We start from the raw sequence: 18,664 nt of genomic DNA on the forward strand, positions 1-18,664 counted from the left end.
TGTAATACTGTGTTCAGTCTTGGGCTCTTTACCTTATGAAAGACATTGAATTGTTGGAAAGAGTTTAGAGAAGGGTTACAAGAATGGCTCCTGGCATAGAGGAGTTGTCATAGAAGGAGAGGTTGAAATCTCTGAAATTGTTTTCTCTTGAAAAAAGAAGACTTAGGGGGATCTGATTGAGGTGTTTAAGATTGTAATGGGAATTGTAGTGTAACAGTAAAGTATAAGTACATAGCTTGCTCTGATTGGAAGTTAATATTAATTAATGCTATTACCTGCCTTCTGTGGAGGCTGATACAGTGATAAGAACTATAAATTAAAGTTTCTGTTCTTATATCAGGAGACACAGCTATGGTTTGTATTTACATTTATCATCTATGTTGATACTGTGCATGAACTTGATGAAGACAAAAACACATAAACTTGAAATTTAAACAAGTGTTCCACAGTCTTGTTTGTTGGAAAGAAAAATTCATCTTTTTTTTTTTAAATGTAACATAAGTTGTAAATCTTTTTTTTAACTGTATATTTTACCTTATGAAAGCAGAACAGTGTTAAAATGTATGTTTTTTTTCTAAAAATGCAATTTACTGTATGTACCTATTTTAAATTTAATTTTAGAAGAAATGGAGTTTATTTATAATAACATTCAAAAACATATTTGCTTGGTAAAAAGCCAAATAATATAACTGGTTGGAAAATTTGATGTTCACCCTTATTATTAAAGGGTAAATACAAAAAAAATTCAGAGGAGGGTTACTAAAAATATTCCTGGTTGAGATTATTTTGTGGGGGTAGGTTATGATCTCTTAACTTATTTTCTTTCATGTAAAGAAGGGTAAGAAATGATCTTATTATTGAAGTTTACAAGATTATCCAGGGGATTGATGGGATAAAGTTTTGTTAATTCAACTTAAGTTTAAGTGTGATAATCAGTAGACTTTCTTTTATTTGCAATTCTTGTTCACTGTTGTTCTTAGCAAAAATTAAATTGTTCTTTACTTATAGGTTAATTACATTCATTCAGTATGTTTCTCAAAAGTGAGCTGCGAACTACCTAGTGGTGCAACAAATATAACCTCTATAGAGATAATTTCTAACAAGCCTTTTCTGTGGCACTTGTCAGATGCTTTCTGAAAATCTAAATATACCAAATCCTTTTTTCTGAAGAAGGAACTGTTGAGAGTAACAGACCAAGTATTTTTGAGCTCTTTTGCTGAGAGGTTAAAAGCTTTTAGTTGCAGGTATAACATTTTCCTGGAAGAGTTAAATATTATTTTGGAATTATTAAGTTATGAAATTTAGAATAATTATTTGAGTGTATTTTAGTTAGATTAATTAGGATTGGACACAGGTTTTATTCTTGTAGGTACTGCTAAGTGTAAGTTTGCATTAGGCTTAATTTAGTATTCAGATTTTTAGGCCTTGCTATTGTTTTTTGGTATTTAAGTTAAATGTTAAACTGGCCAGGTACCTGAAGGCTGGAGAGTTGTTTATGATGATCTTATTAAAGCGTACAAGATTATCTGGAGGATTGATAGGAAGTATGCTTCTGAATTCTTTGTACTATATTCTGAATATAATTAAAATATGGAAAGGGAGGCAAGGTTTCAATGAATACTTGAATTTTTTAAAATAGTAATAGGGTGGTTTTTATTATTGAAGTTGTGATTTACAACACTCACCCCCTCATTTTGTTCCAATATATATAAATAATTATTTCACACCAAGTTTTATCCATGCTGAATAAAACTTGGGGATTGCTACAAGGTAAAATTTCAACTACATGAATGTTCTAGAACATTGTAAGTAATTCTGGAAGGTTCTAGCACTTGAATGTCTTACATGATAATGCTTTAACGGTTGTGACCTTTATTGAGTAGTATAATGCCATCATAACAATGAAAGAATAACATCTTTTCTTTCACCTGCTGTTAATGATGTGTTGTTTTGGAGTATTTCTTGTACATCTTCAGCTGATATAGTAAATACAAAAATTCTGGCTCATGTGCATTAATAAAAATTGGACAGATACTAATAGCTACTTAACTTTGTCCTTTAAGCCCACTATGTGTGTGTGTGTCTAAGAATAGTGTATGAAGTTTATGGTAAACATTTATGTTATTGACTATAAGTAAGAAGTAGATAACACCAAATTAACCTGTAAAAACTGTTAAAATAGAGTATCTTTCGACAGTTTCATTAGATCCTGTAGAACACTATCTACTTCAGTCCAACCAGTTGTCTGAAATAAGTGGTCAAACTCCAAGCAGTACTTGTGTAAGTCCAGGTTCCATATCAGGTGAACCATCAACTTCATTAGACACCAGAGTTGGAAGAAACCAAAACACTGATGATATAGATCCACCCGTGAAGAAGCTCCGACGAAGCCCTAGACATCAGAAACCCACTGGCTCCCAGAGACCTGAGTACAGTGATCTGACTGACTTTCCTTCAGGAGCCAAAATAAAGTACACAAGTGGTAAGTTTTTCTGAAGATAATACTTTATTTAAACACGTATTCTAGAGTAATAAAAAATTCATATTGTATGAGCCTTTGAGTTTATTATAGCCATTAATTAATGAAGACTAAATGATATGAAAGAATCTTTCATTTTCAACTTTTTTCATGAATTGTTAGTTGTATTTGCTAATCAATTAAATGTTGGGTTCATAAATCAGTTTCATTCAACTAATTGATTATTCTTACAAGATTAATCTTCCCATTTTCATTTTGTTTTATGTTTTTAAAGACATTTTTGAACTACCTTTTGTTTAGTCTGATAGATATCTGAAAATGTATCAGACATACAATGCAACATAGTGCAAAACCTGTTACAAGCTGGTAATATGATTAATACCTCTTCTTAGGTTTCTCCTTATAGATTTTCACAAGATCAGTCTAATAAAACTTGAATATTTGTTGGTGAAAGTAAAACTTACTTTTATCATGTTGATTATAAATAAATGTAATAGGACTAGTAAGATTATAGTTAAGTAGAGGTTAATATAATTTATTTACACTCAGTTCTTGGGATTGAGTTAAAGATTTCAAATGAATATAACTATTGAGGTGATCAAGCATGTGGATATTTTATAAAGGGATAATAAACTTAACTCGTGTCACTTCACTTGTTAAGAGGTAAAGGTGGATAAGATTATTATTGGTATAAAATTATTCATTATTTTTTACACAGCAATATTTCAATTTGATGTAAGCCAAATATTGTTACTCACTTTTTTGAAGTAGAGAAGAATAATATTATTATTAGTATAGAATTAGTCATTATTTTATACACAGATAATATGAAAGATTGTAATCAATGCTCATAGGTAACCAATTATATTGAGTTAATGACCCATCATGAACCATAAATACTGTGTTGAACCATGACAAGTAAGAATTGCAGATTTTGTTCCAATAACAGGTTTGTATGTGTGATTTCATTAGTTTTAAACTTGAATAACATTAAGTGTTAACACAAAATACAATAGGTGATATGTGGGAATCTTTTGTTTTATGTATGTTTTTACGAAACTTTTTCTTACAAAACAAATTTAAGTAAATAATGATACTGTATAACTAACATTTTTAACCTTTACACGTATGCAAACTTTAGTTTTAACCCATTATTGTACTTTAATCAGTGACTTATTTTTTACTGTCATATCACTACAGATTTCTTGAATTACATGTCATATAATTTTTTAATTTATATTTTCCTAGTTATTGTTAAATTCTACAAAAAAAGGTAAAATTATTTCTTGAGATTATGTAAACAAAAACTACATGATCCTCTTCAAACTTTTTCTACTTTTGTCGTAGTAGTCATATAGTGACTCTGCAAAGGACTGAAAAACCCTTAAATGATTTCTGCAACACTTTATACTCCAAAATATATTTTTGTAAAATTCTAAGCTTTTTAATGTTGATTTCCCCCTCAATAAAATGTTTAGTCTTATTTACTGAAATGTAGTTTTAGGATACAAATGAGGTTTCATTTGATAATTTACGATTTGTACAGCTGTAACAGCACTCTTAAAAGGACCTTAGAAAGCAAAATGACCAAGCCAGAATATGGATACAAAGTTTTAATACTGAGAAGTGTTGAGCTAGTTAATTGGGTTATACAGACTTGGAAAGCACTTAATTTTTGTGTGAAAAAGGCATTAATGTTATGGAAAAAAGAGAGAAGTTATTATTTGTTCCTGCTACTTTAAAAACTTTTAAAATGCCTCCATTATGGTGAGGAGGTTAAATAAAATTTTCAGAAACATTACTTACTTCTCTGCACCACTTAGCTAGTACCTCCTGTGCAACTTGTGTGGAATATTCTATGCATATCACAAGCCTTGAAAAAACTCCAACCCCCTTCATGTGTCTATGTGTATTGCACCAGCTTATGATATAGTCGTTATAATACTTTTGCCTTCTACCAATAGGAGAGCAGCACAACCTCCATATGCAGTAATCCCCATAAGCACTAGCACATGATCATAGGCTTATTATTTCCTTAGCACTGCCTATGTTCAGACATGTTTTTCCTTTGTTTTTAGACTTCCTAGTCACTTTGATTGACTGCCTTTCATTATTTAGTGTTAGATTATATTTGTTCTTTCATTCTGTTCACCAGATTGCAACTTGTTTTTTTCTCCAGCCACCACATTTCTTGTATGCGCTATAAAACAATAGATGCATAACAAAAAAAGCCTTGAGGCCTATATGTTCCTCTTCAGGCATTTTCTCCGAGTCAGTGGTGATTTGAGGTACCTTATCTGTTTTTGGAGCTGATGATCATTAGTTTTCCCTTTGGCTCATTAATAGAACGAGTGCTTAGCATGTGATAGGTCTTGGATTTCAGTCCATGGCAAGGTACTATAAATATCATGGAAATACATATTTAATTATCATGATCTTGTAAAGCTATGATGAACCACATTATAACATGTTCGCTGCTGATTTTTTTACAAATATTGTTATCACTATCATACATCAGCTGGTTGGTTCCATTCTGCTTACTTCTTCTCCAGTTCCAGTCCTTCATCATTCTGTTTCATTGTCTTCTGTGGACAATTTTGGCCAGATCTTTCATCCCCAGCCTTTGCTTCTGGCTTTATTCTCTCTGATGAGGAAAAGGTACCTCTTCCTTTTATTTTTTATATATTCGTAACTATGGTGCATGCCTTCCTGTCTCTTTTTACTGTATATTATAATGACTCTTGGGTTGCTTTACTTTATGGGCCTCCTTCTGTTCCAAATCCGCATTGATCAATATTTTCCTTGTCTTCGTGACTCCTTTACTATGGCCTCCAGTCATGACCCTGTAAAATTTATTGAACCTCAATCACATTTATCCTATGTATCTGCTTGGATGCTTCTCTTTTTGCTTCTTTTCTCTTTCTTTCCTGCAATCTGCTTGTCTTCGCATTACCTTTACTTCTTTCCTATATCTCCACCTTTCACCTCTTCACTGTGTCGTTTCATCTTGATTGTGATGGTTTTGATGGGAACACCCCTTCTTATTTGGCTACTCCTTTGGTTTCTATTTCTTCTTGTACTTTTTTGTCTTTTTTTTTTCTGTTCTTGGGATCTCCTTGGTTTGGATGCTTTTCTTTTGGATATATGCTTCCCTTCCTTCTCTCGCCTTCATCTAAGTCTTACCCATTTTCTCCATGTACCAATCTTTGAGAGATTTCAAATTACTTTGAATCTCAGACTGTGGCTGCTCATTAACAATCTTCCTTAGATACCTGGTTTCCTGTCTCACTAGACTATGGATACCTTAGTTGGCTACTTACCTGTAGTAATCATATACTTGTATGCACACAAAAAAAGTAAAACACACCAAAAATGAGAAATAAACAAAACACAGTGATTCCTTACAGGGAAGTACAGAAACTGGTAAACTTTTCCATCTCTTCTCAGTGCCCACTATGGAAATGTTTGCTGTTTTTAGTTAACCCAAAGTTTAAAACAGGGAGGCACCACTTACAGAGGAAACTCTCCATGTGAACTTCCCCAGCAGCTTGGGAATGGGGAAAGAAGGGCTCTCTTGTGCCCCACTAGAAGAATGGGGAAGGGGCAATATATGTGTAGGGGAGAATACTGAAGAGTATGACTGGTCCAATGTCATCAAGGACAATCATATGGAATTGGGCCCCCACTGAGAAACAGTACAATTGGTCACTATAGGGTGTTAAGTGAAAATGTAATACAGGACATCCTGGTACCCTATCTGCCAAACAATATCCGGTGGATGTGTCCAACCAGATGGAACTTGGATTTGCCTTTAAATGCAGGTTAGAGCTCCTCCTTTCTCTATCTGCTGTTATAGTATTTAGTAGGCCAGAGTAATATTAATCTTTTTACTATCATGATAGTTTAATATTGGCTATTAATTTCATGTTTGTCAGCACTATCACAATAAGTTACTTTAAACTTTAAGGTACTTTGATGACTTCATAATATATTTTACAGAAATTTTTACAACAAATTGACAGTAATAGTATTCATGAGTATGCTAATAACATTATAATCATGCAGGTACTTAAAAATTTTACTTCACAAAAAGCATGCTTTGTTTACTGCAAGTTAGATGTTAGAAAGACTAATATGTTCACATTCTCTGACAACAGACATGACCTCTTAGTGTTCACAATATGTCTTGCAAGGCTAAATGCTTGTTCTGAAGGAACAGAGGCTGTAGGAACTGCAAGATATTTGCTGGCTAACTGTACCAGATGGCAATATCTATTACTGGGTCTTGCCCACAATTCTAAAGGACTAACCTTGCCCCATGAGTCAATCGCATTTTCATTACCATTATAACTTGCTATCTCTCTTCTTGCATTGTCATTATCATTTCCTGTAGCCTCACCATCTTGTTCAGCAGTTGGTTGAACAATGTCCTCTAATATCTGAATTAGTTTCCGTTCATCATGAAATGTGCTTTAAGATGAAGTTTCATCAAACTGTACACAATAAGCTGCAGGTTCTACTAAAACTTTTATGAATCAGTAACACAGGTCAAGAAAAGTAGCTTTGTTTAGTAGATCAAGAATAGGTCCAGTGTAGTGATCATGTAAATTATTTCATCTTTAGTTTCATCATTTTAACAATCCTACAGTCAGTGTCGCAGTTTTTCAAAAGATTATTAAGTAGCTTAAGTAATAGTGCTCATATCATAGATATATTAACATATTGGATAATTCTATATCAGTAGGCATTAAATCACTTTTCTTGAGTTTCATTAGTGTAGCACACAATGGTTGCTCCTGCTGGATTATTATTTCAACCATATAGTAACTGCTATTCCATTTTATTAGAGTGTCATTAACAAGTGAAAATTGTTTGTGCTTTTGATGCAACAGGTAATATAGTTTTGGAGAGCAATTAAAGTAAGCTACAAGTTTTTTGCACGTACCAATAATCTTTTATATCTCTGGCAACTTTATAGCCTGATCAACAGCAAGTTGCAGTTTGTGACTGAAACATGGCAAATGATAAATTTCAAGCATCTCAATTACAGCAGTGATGTTTGCCCCATTATCTGCAGTAGCAGCAATTACCCCATAAAATGTTAACTTCCACTCGTTTAGCATATTGTTTAGCTCTGCTGCAATATTGACACCTGTGTGACTTTCAGGAAACTCGTGGACTGCTATAAGATAACTTTATACCTTGAATTGTTGTGCAATGAAATGAATTGTAATAGCACAGTATGATTGTTACGTCCACATGTTTGTGGTAATAACATAACATTCTACTTCATCAAGCTCTTGTTGGACTCTTAGACTTCTCCTATTGGTACAATTCCTGCATATAAGGACAAGCTATGATCTTGCAATCTGGAGATGAGTAGCGTGGCTCATAAACATTAATCGCACAATGGAAGCCAGGATCATTAACTGTATCGATTGGTTGTATATTCTTTGCAAGAAAATATCATACTGTATCTGTCAGCTTCTTCCAGCACCTGATAAGTGGCAATTGAGCCTCAGACATTGCTGGAAGGTGCTTTTGTGAACTTAGCACTTTGCCTTTACTCCCACTACTTTTCTTACTTATGTTTACTGCTTCATTTTCTTTTTTTTCCATTACCACAAAATCACTTGGATGCACATTGCTTAAATGTAAAGACATGTTAAAAGTATTTCCACAATATTTGAATTGCTTGCTACAAACTTTACAAGGTACTTCAGTTCATTTCCTTTTATGTTTTTCCAAATACATGCCATCTTTTTTCTGGAAAACCAAAAAACTTCCAGATCTTGCTTGTAAAACCTTATAATGGAATCAGTTCTATTTCATTTGCACTTGAGCCACTATTACTCGAACTAATACTACAATCATTCACCACCTTGTCCATCATGTCATCCGTTATATTTAATACTCGTTATAAAGAAAAATGGCTGAGTGATAATGTGATATGGTACCAAATGTGCAAGTATTACTTGCACTATTCAAATAGTATGAAGGTTAAGTGTCGTATTCCTGAGTAGTGCTAAACTATCTTGATAGTGAATACTATTGATACTATTGCTCAGATGTAGTATCTATCTCATGTAAGTATTTGATCAAGAAAGGATGGCCTAAAGCCCTAGCCATGCTACACATTCTAACGTTCTGCCCACTTTTGCAACACTTAACTACCAGCACCAGATTTTTCTGATATCCTTTGCTCTGTTATCACATGTGATCTCACTGGGTGCTGTTCCACTAGATGTCCCCTCTTATGGAAGTCACATTCCATGAGCTTTTCCTTTCTGTTGCTATTTCAGAAGAGCTCATCCTTGTAATTGATCAACACCGACCACTCTCCTCATCATTGTGAGATTCTAGTGTAGAGAAGTAAGCAACATTTCTGAATTTAACATTCTTCTTACTTGAAAAATATATTTCCGATAGATACTAACCTCTCTGCCCCACTTCCCACCCTTCCTCCCTATTTCCAGTGCATTTTATTTGTTTTGTTGAGAATGATCTTATGATAATATGCTAGTGCTGTCAGGGGTTACTGCACATAGTAGTTGTGTTGCCCTTCTGTTGGTGGAAGGCTACAGCATTTTGATGATTACATCTTAGGCTAGCACAATACATGTGGCATGTGCAGGAAATTCCACTAAAATTGTTATGAGGTAATAGCTCTTAGTGATGCATAGAGGTAAGTATCTATCTGAAATATATGTTCAGGTAAGGAAAATGTTAACATATGTTTCAAAACAGGACACTCTTAATTTTTAATGCTATTTAGGATTTAACGAAGTTGTAAATTGTAGCACTAGTTATTTGCAAAAAAAAATGTCTAAACTACATTAGAAGAAACCCAATCCATTAAAAAAATTAGATCAGTTTTTTACTTGACCAATTAAATTTTTAGAGAAAGATTAGCATATAATAGTTTCATACTATTCTTGCAGTCTTCAAGTAAGATTCAATAAATCTAAACAGTGCACTTTGCTTAGGGATGAACATCAGTTACAAAGTTACTGATTAACTGAATGAAAATGTTTATTTTTTTGTAAGTTAATTTCTTTTAACAAATATGACCATTAAGAATGTTCCACTTGATAATAATTTAGCTGATTTCAAAATTTACATGATGATAAATTTATCATCTTGTATTTCTTCCTTATTTGTAGATGTTCGTCTCAGGGTTCGAGCTGAATATTGCAATTATGAAAATGCTCTTCGTGGGGCAGTATCATCAAATAAAGCAGATCCAATTGAACGTCAGCTGGAGTGTTTTAGCCAAGCTAATACTATCTTGCGCTCTCGAGATCTTGGAGACATTGTCTGTAACATAAGATTCTCTGAGATTACTTATCTGGATGCATTTTGGAGAGATTACTTGAATGGAGCATTATTGGATGCATTGAAAGGTTAGTAAGATTTAGTATTTAAAAAATTCACTAATTATAATTATTTTATACATGTCATTGACTAGAGTTAAATTAATTTTATGCATTGTTATATATGCTATAGAGTGAAAATTTGTTAGCATATAAATGAAATACAGGTAGATTGATATGGAACTGTACAACAAGATCTACTTGGATGTTGACCAAAAATTAGGTTGGTGATATGATATTTTCCAGTTTACATGAATGATGTTATCACAGAATGAAAATCAAAGGTTATCACAATTAAATATTTTGAACCGTGGTAGCATATCGTAAGCAAACAAGTATAGATTGAATGTTTTTAATTACAACATACTCATCATGGTACAATAAGGTTAGTCTTGAAAAAACTGGTGTGTAACATTAATGCAGGAGTAAAGAAATTTTTATAAATAAGATGTATGACAAATGTTATCTGTATTAGTTTTAACAATATATAAAATATTTGCTTGCAATATGTCTTTCAACAAAGATCTAATGCATATATATATAAGTGTGAAATTTGGCTTTAAAATTACTGGTTTGTTACATAATTACAACATATAGGGGTTTTGTTGCATTAGAAATTTTAAATTTATCACAAAATGTAATTTAGGTTCAAAAACATTCGGTGTTTTATATTTGTAATGTCTGTGTTTCAGACATAATTTCATCTTATGCTACTGGGCTAAAAAGCTGTAATTAAATCTTTCATCAGAAAGACATGCATCTGTGAAAGAAGATTGCTGTTTTTTCTCCTTCATAGAAGTATATTGATAGAACATATGGCAAAAGTTGTTGTTTTTTTAAATAATATTTCAGTTAAATTAATTTTTATGCCATTTGAAGACTTCTGTAATTTTTCCCCCATTTCAGGTGTTTTCATCACAGACTCCCTTAAACAGGCTGTTGGCAACGAAGCCATAAAACTTCTAGTAAATGTAGATGAAGATGACTATGAAAGAGGAAGACATATACTACTTCAAAATCTGCAACAAGTACAGTGATAAGTAGAAATTTATTTTTGTTGTTTTTTAATACAAAAAAAATGTTTTGTTACCACTTGAAACTATAATGTCGCTTTGTGTTTCTTGTATATTAAAGTTCATTGTTCTTTTTCATTCATTGAATCACCAGTTATGAGGAAGATAAACCACCATGTCAAGTGTTATATACGTTTATAGATACAGATAGATAGATAGATATATTGTTTAAATATAAGTGTAAAAAAAGTATTGACCTCTAGATTTTGCTTGGATATTTGGAATGAAATATTAATGTAAAGCTGGACTAAGTACAAGTTATTTTACAGTTTCATTATAGTTAGGGGTGTTTCTTTTTTTAGCTTTGAGATCAAGTGTGTTGTTAATGTTAAAGTAGATTTGAGTTAGTTCTTTTTAATTCTCAATTTATTCCACTGATGTTATTAGTGTATGTGTTTCTATCTAAGCCTAAAAAAATTTACAAATATTCACCTTGGGGAAAATACTTTTTTTCATCTTAATTGATTATGGGAGTTGATACACACATTCATTATTTTTATTTTACTTTTTCAATAGGGATTGGGTAAAAATAAAAATGTGCCTCTTATGCCTTACATGAACTTTTGTTCCTATAGGCAAATACATACCATCAGCTCATACAGGTTCCTATCAGCTTAATACCTCTGAAACAGTGAGACCCATTTTCTGAATTTTTTGACATTTTGAATAATCAAGTTAATTTTAATTAAACAAACGGTGTACCCCTGTATTTTGATAGTACTTAAAAACACGAAGAAGCCCTGTTTTCTGTGTATTGCAAAGGTAATAAAAAATTTTTGATTCAAAGATAAAAGTTATTAATATTATAAAGTTACATGTAAGCATTTTCTCTTTTCTACATCTTTATTTACTTTCAAAAATTTACTCTCATTTGCTTTAATCTGTTTGTGTTTTTAAATCTTTGTTTCATCATCAATCATTAATGCCTTTGAGGTAAATCTGGTGAGTAAGGGGGGGTAATTGAGTAATTTAAAGCCAGCATCATGAATAGCATTCATAACAACATGTGGTTTGTAAGCTGGGACATTGTCTGATGGAAGAGCACACCTTTTTGTGAGCAAGCTTTTCTCTTTTCTTTGATTTCTTGATGCACATAATTAATTAAGGATGTATAGTAATCTTCTGTAATGGTTTGACCCTTTTTCAAATAATCAACTAGTAAAATGCCCTTGGCTTCCTTAAAAATTGATGCCATGACCTTCTCAGCAGAAGATTGTGACTTGAACTTCTTTGATGGGTGAACTTGGGTGTTTCCGCTGCAAGTTTAGCATTTTTGTTTCTGGGTCGAAATGGTGAACCCACAGTTCAACCACATTTACAGAACCTTTGGAGTAGGAATTGACTTTCAACAACTCGGATCCCTTTCTGCTCAGGTGACAACATTTTTGGAATCTCTCTGGCACTAACCTTACTCATACCCAAACCAAATGTTTGCTACAGTACTTTTACTGTTTCCCATTTCCTCTGCTAATATCCTAATGGAAATTATTCTATCATGTATAACCAAATCATGAACTTTATCTACAACTTCTGTTGTGGTCAATGCTGAGGACCAACCTGATGTTGGATCATCTTCACGTGATTGTCTACCATGCTTAAACTCAGCACACCACCTTTCTCTGTTGAATATGCTAGAGCACCCTCTCCTAATGTTGCTACTAATGTCCTGGTGGATTTCTTGCAGTGTCATTTCTTTTTAACAAAATATATTTTATCATGGCATGAAAAACAATCTTTTCCGAGAAGCTTAACACTGCTCACTTCTTTCCTTGAAAAATCTGCAACACAAAATAAGCTCATTGAGTTAGAAGTTATGTGTTGTTTACTTATATAAAAAAAATAATAATAATAAAGGTTCAAACTTAATATTTATCAAAAAATATTGTACATTCCAGTTTTTTTTAGGTAAAGCCATGAACTTTTCTGACAACCCTTGTATATGTACTTATGTTTTCATACTGCTAATGATAAATTCCGGTTCTTAGTCAACTTGTATGTTTAAATTAAGAGCTACATGTTGAATAACTGTTGGGTGCAGCAGAGAGATATCATTAATTTCTTACAAGCATTTATAACTATTAAACTGGTTGCAAAAAATCATGTCAGCTTCAGAGCTATTAGTAATACATGCTGGAAACATCAAGATTTCATATTATAGTTTATAAATATTATGTTCGATTAAAAGAAGATAATGATTTATTTGAAAATTTTTATCAACTTGTGTACTTAAGGGTCCTTGAGATTGTCTTTGGTTCATGAAGGATCCATTAAATAAGAAAAAGGTTGAGAACCACAATATCAGGTCATTTACATAAGAAGGTACATGTTAATGTGTACAGGAAAAGAGGAGCTCTTGAAAAAAAGAAGTAAGCATCAGATTTTCTGCTATGCTATTTTGAGGTAAAATCATATTTGTGGAGGACATTATGTTTGCAATATTAACAAGAGGAAATCCTCAATAGCCATGGCACTTGAAACTTTTAGGTAGGATTAGAGTAAATTAATCTATGAGACCTTTTATTCCTTTTTATTAGCTATACTTTTGTGTGTTGGCAATACCGAGCATAAGGTGCACATATACCCTGATTAAATTTTATTACTCATCAGGATATCTACCAGTCTATCCTCAAATTGAAATTATTTTAGGCAGGATTATAGTGAATTAATCTGTGAGACCTCGGGTGTGATCAAATACATCACTCAAAAGGGTTTGACCTCCTGGGTCCTAAATTGTAATTAGATCTCAAATCGATCAAGAGAGATGGAGCTATGAGTTAAAAGTTGGTACTTGGAGCCATTCTATGAGCCGTTATACTGTGGCTAAAAAATTATGTCTGCATCCCAAAATATTTCATGTCCCTTTCAACTGACACAGTGGATGAAACTGATAGGAATTTCAAATAGACTAATATAAGATCTAAAATGTAGAACTTACTTAGAAGTCAAATGTCAAGAATTTTAGAACATGGGTCTTGTTTTGATGCATTGGTTTCTGTAGTGCAGAACAAAATTACTAACTGTTACATCTTGCTTCATGCAAGTTCCTATTTTTTAGCTAGTTTGGACATTTAAAAACCATTATAACTGTCAGCTGATCAAATTATATAAATGCCTCATTTTGAAGTCTGACAGTTTACCATGTTAAGAGACTTCATTTTTATAACAAAACCATTGTCGAATTGTATATTAAAATGCACTGAAAAAAGGGGTAATTTTATGAAACTCATATTTTACTGTGTTATTCTTAGTGAATCTTGTTGGTTGGTTTAAAAATGAAATTGTTCCTTATTGCTCCAAAACCCTTATAATCTGCTGAACTGTATTTGTACTCTTGTTATGTAAACTCTACAGTAAATATCTAATGTGTGTAACCTTGCCTTATGTACTTTGCAATACTGTACAGTCCGTGAAACAAATTAATCAGTAGTGTAGTAGTTGTTTCCAAATTTTGTGATGTGCTTGTAAGTATTTTTAATTTTGAAAATAACACTAAATTTATTATTAGAAATTGATGCATTTATGTAACTGTTAACTTGAAATGTATGTTTATATCATTTTGGTTAACATGTTTTTAATCTGTAATGAAACAAGTTTTATGGATATTGTAAATCTAAAGAAGAGGAGATGAGATTGTATTTTATAACAGTTGGGATGAAAATAATGTCTTTATAAAGGCTAGTAAACTTTCAAGTAGGGTATTAACTCAGTTTAAATAAATGTTTTTATACAAACTAGCTGAGAGTACATGTTAAGGAAGCAAGAATTGTATAAAGGACAATGTTAGATAATGTTCTTTTGTTATTAAACCCCTAATGACCACATTAGATTCTGATTTCAAACTGTGCTTTATGGAAAGTAACAGTTGACATTAATTACCTGTGTCTTAAGCTCAAAGGCAAAAATCCATGATAAAAAGTGGAAATGTTCCCTGTTTCAGGTGTGTTTTATCCTCCCTTGGGCAAAATTGCCTATGTACACCATTGGACAGTTTCCAATTGCCAAACCAAAAATTATGGTAATTAAGCCAACCATCTCTGGGTGATGGATGCTAACACAGATACATAGTAAAGATATAAAATCCAAGTAAATTAAAAATGATGGAAATGAATAACTTTTATTGCTCTCTTTTGTCATTTACAGTAGTATTCTTTATTATTTTCTGAAACTGGATAGAACATTGCCTTTTTTATATACACACTATTTAAGAAAAGTATGTTTAGAAGTAAAAGCAAGACTGAAAGTGTGGCCAGATGTTACCTATTGGACAGTGTAAAATAATCATAGAGCATAAATATCTCTGTTGGTTTTACATTGTAATATTATATTTCCAGATAAAAATTTATGAGTTTTATTGTTAATTTTGTAGTTGATGAGAAACCCAAATTTTCTGTTAAATAAAATTACCACAATCATGACATACCGAACTCTGTGTTTGCTAGTCTCGGACACCATTGTATATTTGTGCATGTTCCAAATTTTAAACTTTGCAATTTGTTTTGTAGTGGATACAAAGAAGTGTTTGATACTCTCAGTTCAATTGCCAAGTTAAATAAATAATGTGCACATATGTGAGTGTTTAGTGTAATAGCTACAAAAGTTCACATTACATTGGATAAATTTATTTTGTAAATACATACTCTCAAGAGATTGAATGTACAAAACATATCTTCATGTGAATGACTTATTCATGATCTGTTCTTTGAAAGCTATGTCCATGTATATTTTCTACTTAGACTTAGTTTAACGAAAACAGTAGTGTTGAATAAAAGTCGGAGTATGTGTTTGCTATTGTAAAAAAAAAACATTTATTTATCACTATGTTTTCCTGCATCATCATCATCTAAAATTTACCACTGATGATGAGTCTTGCAAAAATCTGAACTGCTTTTGAACCTGTAATTGCTCACAAACTGTAAAATAGCTTAAATGATAATTTTTTGTAATATTGGGAAGTGAGTTGTTTTTTTCTTCACAAAACATCTTCAGCCACTACACTTAAATGTCCTGCAAGATCCTGTTCATAATTTTAAAAGTCTCTCTACAAATGTTGTGTAGAAAGTAACTTATATTGTAAAAACAAAGAATTTTTTATTGGTATTAAGTAGAATCAGGTGACTTATTTCTAAAGCAGAAACTAATTTCAGAAGTTTCTGATTAAGAAAAGAAAGCTTGATGAAATGTTATAGCAGTTTGTTCAGTATTCATATATCAAGTGCAGTACTACACTTTTAACAGTTTGAAATACTTACAAGTTTTGCTTATAAATTTTGTGTCTGTTTATGACAAATTTGAAAAAAAAATATTTGATAGTCTTAAAACAATTTACAAAGGTAAAACATTTGCTTTCTTATTTTCAGTTTATTTAAATATATCTTGTTAATATGTTTAGGATTTATTACAGGTTATAAGATTATAATAATTTCCTGTACTATTCTACATGGGAATAAAAAATAGTTAATGCTTTAGCTTCAGTCATAGATGCAGTTCAAGACCACTTTCTTCAAATAAGATATGTTTTTCTTAATTTGTTAAACAAGTAATGTCTATAGCAGTAAATAAAAGTGTAACATATACTGTAATCCAGCAGCTTCAGCATTGGTTATACACTTAGGTATGTAAAGTAATTATTGGTAGCTTTTTCTTTATCTGCACAGTAGATAAGCTGTGAAAAATATTTAACAAGTAACAAATTAACTTGCACCATGCAATAAAACCGATAATTATAACCAACTCAAATCTAGCTTTGAATATCATTAGCTCTCATCATTTCATTTAGAAGAATAAAATAAGATTCTACTGAAAAAAAAAGATAAGAAAAGGTGTAGTTTTATTGACACCTAAGTCAACTTGTACACTTTGCTGTAGTTTCATTCCTTACAGTGTTATCTTGAATCGTAGTAACAATAAGATGTCGTGTTTTAACAGTGTGCGTTATTATACACATGTGTTATAGGAACTCATCATAATTGCAATGTTTATTCCACATGTTATAGAAACTATATATGTCATTAGCTAATTCCAAATATTTTGCTTAGTTTTATAACTGCTATGGTAGCATTTTTCTCTTGACATGTACTTAAAAATGATTTTGGATTATGTAAAACAGTTTAGAATTAACTCTAATAGATTTTAAGTACATAATTGCAGAAGTCGTGAAAAGTTTTTGAATTTTGATAGGATTTCAGTGTTTTCAGAGTTCTTTTTCAAAGTATATTATTATCTTTCTCAGTTAATATATATATATATATAATTATCCTATGTTCAAAGGCCAAACTAAGTTTGTAGTCACAACAAAATTACACCAATTTGGTCATCTATACAAATAACTCGTAAAAGGAGGTATTGACTTTTGGGAAATGTAACACCTTAACCTACCTTTTTTGGATATAATGATGTAGAGGAGTTAGGCTTAAATGGCTTTCATACCATAGCATAAAGTACAATCTTCAGTAGTATAATATCATATGACAGGAACATTGCAGCTGATTTTTGACTGCTGTGTTTTTCAGTCTCTGTAGTGAATAATTTCATAAATTATTAGTTATCCAATTGATTTGTACAAATAATTAGTTATTTAAATATATGTAATATTCAACTTTTACTAAACCCTGTGGGCATTTGAACATATGTTCCTAATTTATCCACAACATGCTGTAAACCATCACATTAGCTCTGGATTTAATTTTATTTTAGCATATTTTTTCTTTGTAACCTGTCTTTCCATTGTATTTATTTACACGATTATGAACCTTATGAAAATGAAATTAACATGTTGTAGATTTTCTCAGTATATTATTATTATTGATATTTTCACACTATATTCAATTTGTATATGAAAGGTATACTTTTTATGATACATGACCCATTTTTGTCTAGTGCAGTGCCATACAGAGTAACTACTGTAAAAATGAATAGTTAGTCTTGAATAATGCATAGATACAGTCAAACACTACAAAATAATGGAGGTAAATAAATCAGGGTTTAATTTCTTGTAGGATTCATTATCCACATCATTTATATTCAGCATAATAATAAGCTTTTTTAATAATATTTGAGCTTGAATGTGTAAACAGATTTTTTGGTATGAAAATACACGTATATGTGTCGTTTTTTTATGTGTTTCCTGTTTGAGGCTAATTTGTTAATGAAGTAACAGTAGCCAGAACCACTGAAATCAGTAGTACAGTGTAAAGAAAGGACTTCAGTTGTTTAAAGGTCCATCTTGTACTGACATCAGAAAAGTTGTGCTTATAGTTTACTCCACCATTATGGACATTGAATACTTGAGTTCATCTTGGGTGAAAATGTACAAGTTTGTCTTCTAAAATTATGTTATCTGATACTTTAAGTAAGTTCATTGGTGTATATAAAGAAACTGAATAGTCATATTGTTTGGGATCTGTATCTTTTGCCATGGACAGCATGTAAGATTTACCAAATCTTGTATTCCCTTTGATTGCTAGTAGGGAATGTCTTAGAATCCAACATGGCAGCATTTAATGAAACTGGATGTTTTGCCATGGACAGCATGTAAGATTTCCCAAATCTTGTATTCCTGTTGATTGCTAGTAGGAAATGTTTCACATCCAACATGGCAGCATTTAATGAAACTGGATGTTTTGCCACGGACAGCATGTAAGATTTCCCAAATCTTGTATTCCTGTTGATTGCTAGTAGGAAATGTTTCCCATCCAACATGGCAGCATTTAATGAAACTGGATGTTTTGCCACGGACAGCA

The 18,664-nt window shown here is 31.7% G+C and overlaps 1 protein-coding gene across 1 annotated transcript in view; it reads left to right on the plus strand.

Annotated features, from left to right (window-relative positions):
• LOC106466800 (death effector domain-containing protein-like) overlaps positions 1 to 18,628 on the plus strand; it is a 21,086-nt gene extending 2,458 nt beyond the window's left edge. Inside the window, exons 2-4 of the mRNA XM_013927101.2 lie at positions 2,198 to 2,482; positions 9,643 to 9,882; positions 10,759 to 18,628. Of these exons, the coding sequence (XP_013782555.1) occupies positions 2,198 to 2,482; positions 9,643 to 9,882; positions 10,759 to 10,889 (656 nt within the window). The 3' untranslated portion in view covers positions 10,890 to 18,628. The remainder of the gene's footprint in view (positions 1 to 2,197; positions 2,483 to 9,642; positions 9,883 to 10,758) is intronic.
• Positions 18,629 to 18,664: the final 36 nt, after the last annotated feature.

The sequence above is a fragment of the Limulus polyphemus genome, unplaced genomic scaffold, assembly GCF_000517525.1.
Source record: "Limulus polyphemus unplaced genomic scaffold, Limulus_polyphemus-2.1.2 Scaffold2384, whole genome shotgun sequence".
NCBI classification, from domain to species: domain Eukaryota; kingdom Metazoa; phylum Arthropoda; class Merostomata; order Xiphosura; family Limulidae; genus Limulus; species Limulus polyphemus.